Source organism: Gadus morhua, chromosome 8 (assembly GCF_902167405.1).
Source record: "Gadus morhua chromosome 8, gadMor3.0, whole genome shotgun sequence".
Taxonomy (NCBI): Eukaryota; Metazoa; Chordata; class Actinopteri; order Gadiformes; family Gadidae; genus Gadus; species Gadus morhua.
The window spans coordinates 20196590-20199089 of NC_044055.1; the positions used below are offsets into that span (position 1 = coordinate 20196590).

The following is a 2500-nucleotide window of genomic DNA, read 5'->3' on the forward strand; positions in this document are numbered from 1 at the left end:
CCATCTCACACACGTCCTGTTTTGTTTGAGGGCTTTTTTAAGGGCTAGCACACAGCACCTCCCTCAGTTTCAATTACATTGATGTTTGGAGCAGTGTGGTCGGAGCAATAACAATCTGGACATTTTATAGATCTGTTTCAGTCAGTCCGACGAGAACATTGTGTTGCTATATCTATTGTTCACATTGATTCTATAGCTGCAGAAATAAAGCCTTTTTATTCTTCGGGGGACACGGAGACAACAGAGATGCCAAAATAGGATGGCCCTCCTCTGGGTAAAAACGGCACTACGACTTAAGGTCACTAGGACACCATTTCATGATGAATTAGATGATTTGCTTTTTTGCTAACTCTGGCACATTTACAATTTGAGTGTGAACTAAAAATGTAAATTGATGTGCATTGTCCCTTTTAAATAAATAAATAAATGTAATCAGCCTGACAAAAACAAAAAAGACAGACTGCAACATACACAATGGTGTATTATGTGAATTATGAATTATTGTGAATTATATGAATTTTATTGGGTTCAAATGTTTTCAATACCATTCCTATGCTAAATATTATATTTCTGTACGATCCGGTCCCTCTCTCTCTCTCTCTCTCTCTCTCTCTCTCTCTCTCTCTCTCTCTCTCTCTCCCTCCCTCTCTCCCCCCCTCTCTCTCTCTCTCTCTCTCTCTCTCTCTCTCTCTCTCTCTCTCTCTCTCTCTCTCTCTCTCTCTCTCTCTCTCTCTCTCTCTCTCCCTCCCTCTCTCCCTCTCCCTCCCTCCCTCCCTCCCTCCCTCCCTCCCTCCCTCCCTCCCTCCCTCTCTCTCTCTCTCTCTCTCTCTCTCTCTCTCTCTCTCTCTCTCTCTCTCTCTCTCTCTCTCTCTCTCTCTCTCCCCCTCTCTCTCCCTCTCCCTCCACCTCCCTCCCTCCCTCCCTCCCTCCCTCACCTCCCAGAGGCTCTTGAACTCCCTCTGCTCGATGCGCAGCAGCTCGCTGCTCTCCCTGCTGACGATGGTGGCATGTCGCGGGGTGTTGTCCAGGATGGACTCCCCGAACGCCGTGCCGATCCCCAGCGTGCAGATGGTGACTGCATCCTACAACAAACAGCAGGCGAGAACAGCAGCCGTCTTTACCGCTGAACGACCCGAATCACCGTGTCATCGACTGTTTACGTCATATAGCAGATACTTATAAGAGGTACAAGGGTATTATAAAGGTAGTATTGCAGACACTGGGGATCGAACCCAGTACCGTTCGTTCACGAGTCAAACACACTAGCTGTGACACTATCCTGCCCCATTCATATGCAGTTTTGTGAAGAAATAGGACGAATATTTGTATTGTGTAATTAAAAAGAATTATTCTAACTGTGGCCATGATATTTTGAGTAGTGCGTGGACACTGCACGTGAACGCATTTGCATGAAGAACCATTAATGACATACTGATTAACATATGGCAATTTATGCAAATGCATTCATATCCACCACGAGGGAAGGCTGAAAATGATGGCATTTGTTCAAACAAATAGCTTGCGGAAAAAGGATGTAGTTCAATGGGACACGCACATGTACAAATGCACCAGTACACGCAGATAGGCTGACACACTTACACACTCAAACACAAACACCCACGCATGTGAATACAGATGAAAAGCATTATCCATTCTATAAGAATTCTAAAAAGAAAGCCCTGTTTGTATTGGCGTAAGGACACTTCAGATATTGGCTCAGATGCTAGACAAAAAAGCAGACTTTACAATGGCGAGATAATCTCTCCTGAATCCTCTCTCTATAGCCTATGTATATCTGTCTCTCTCTATCCCTCTGGCTTCTCCCTCTCTCCCTGTCTCCCGACCGGTTTAGCTAGGGGCACAGTTGGGTGGTTTCCTTACACTGCGCCATCTTTGCACTGAGGCCGCCTCCCTGCTGTGCATATTAAAGGATTAGCATGTGAGCTAATTATACTGCGACATCGCTAGTGTCCAGGAGATCCAAGCACTTCAACCCCGGGTGTGATCATCCTCTAGTAGAGCATCCTATGAGTGAGGGAGCGACAGGAGAGATCTAACAGGGGACAGGGGGAGAGGTAGGCTGAGATTAAGGGACCTTGAGCTAGGCTTAGCTAGCACTCTAGGCTAAAGTTAGAAAATGCCAACATGATGATGAAAATGACGCAACAAAAAGATGACTAATGACATTAACGATGAATATAGTTTCGTGCTTCAGTTTTCATGTGTGTAAACTGAAGAGAGACGTGACAAATATGTTCATAAATGTCAGAAAATTATAGAATGCCTTGTTATTTATTTAGTAAAAATAAATAACAGATTGCTTTAAGGTAGACACCCCGAAACCCAGTTATGTATCCCATGTGGCTTACAGTAAATTCCTTATTTCGATTTAATGTCATTAATAAGCAGTATAGTGGTGAGTGCATTTGGCACCATGATACCTACAGGTAGGTTGCAGACATTGGGCTATGAATCAAGAACCTTTTGGTTTTGTTAAAAT

General features: G+C 44.3%; 1 protein-coding gene across 1 annotated transcript in view; it reads right to left on the reverse strand.

The window, feature by feature from the left end:
- rapgef4a (Rap guanine nucleotide exchange factor 4a) overlaps positions 1 to 2500 on the reverse strand; it is a 32321-nt gene that overhangs the window by 22677 nt on the left and 7144 nt on the right. The window contains exon 4 of the mRNA XM_030364035.1: positions 936 to 1082. Coding sequence (XP_030219895.1) covers positions 936 to 1082 — 147 coding nt within the window. The remainder of the gene's footprint in view (positions 1 to 935; positions 1083 to 2500) is intronic.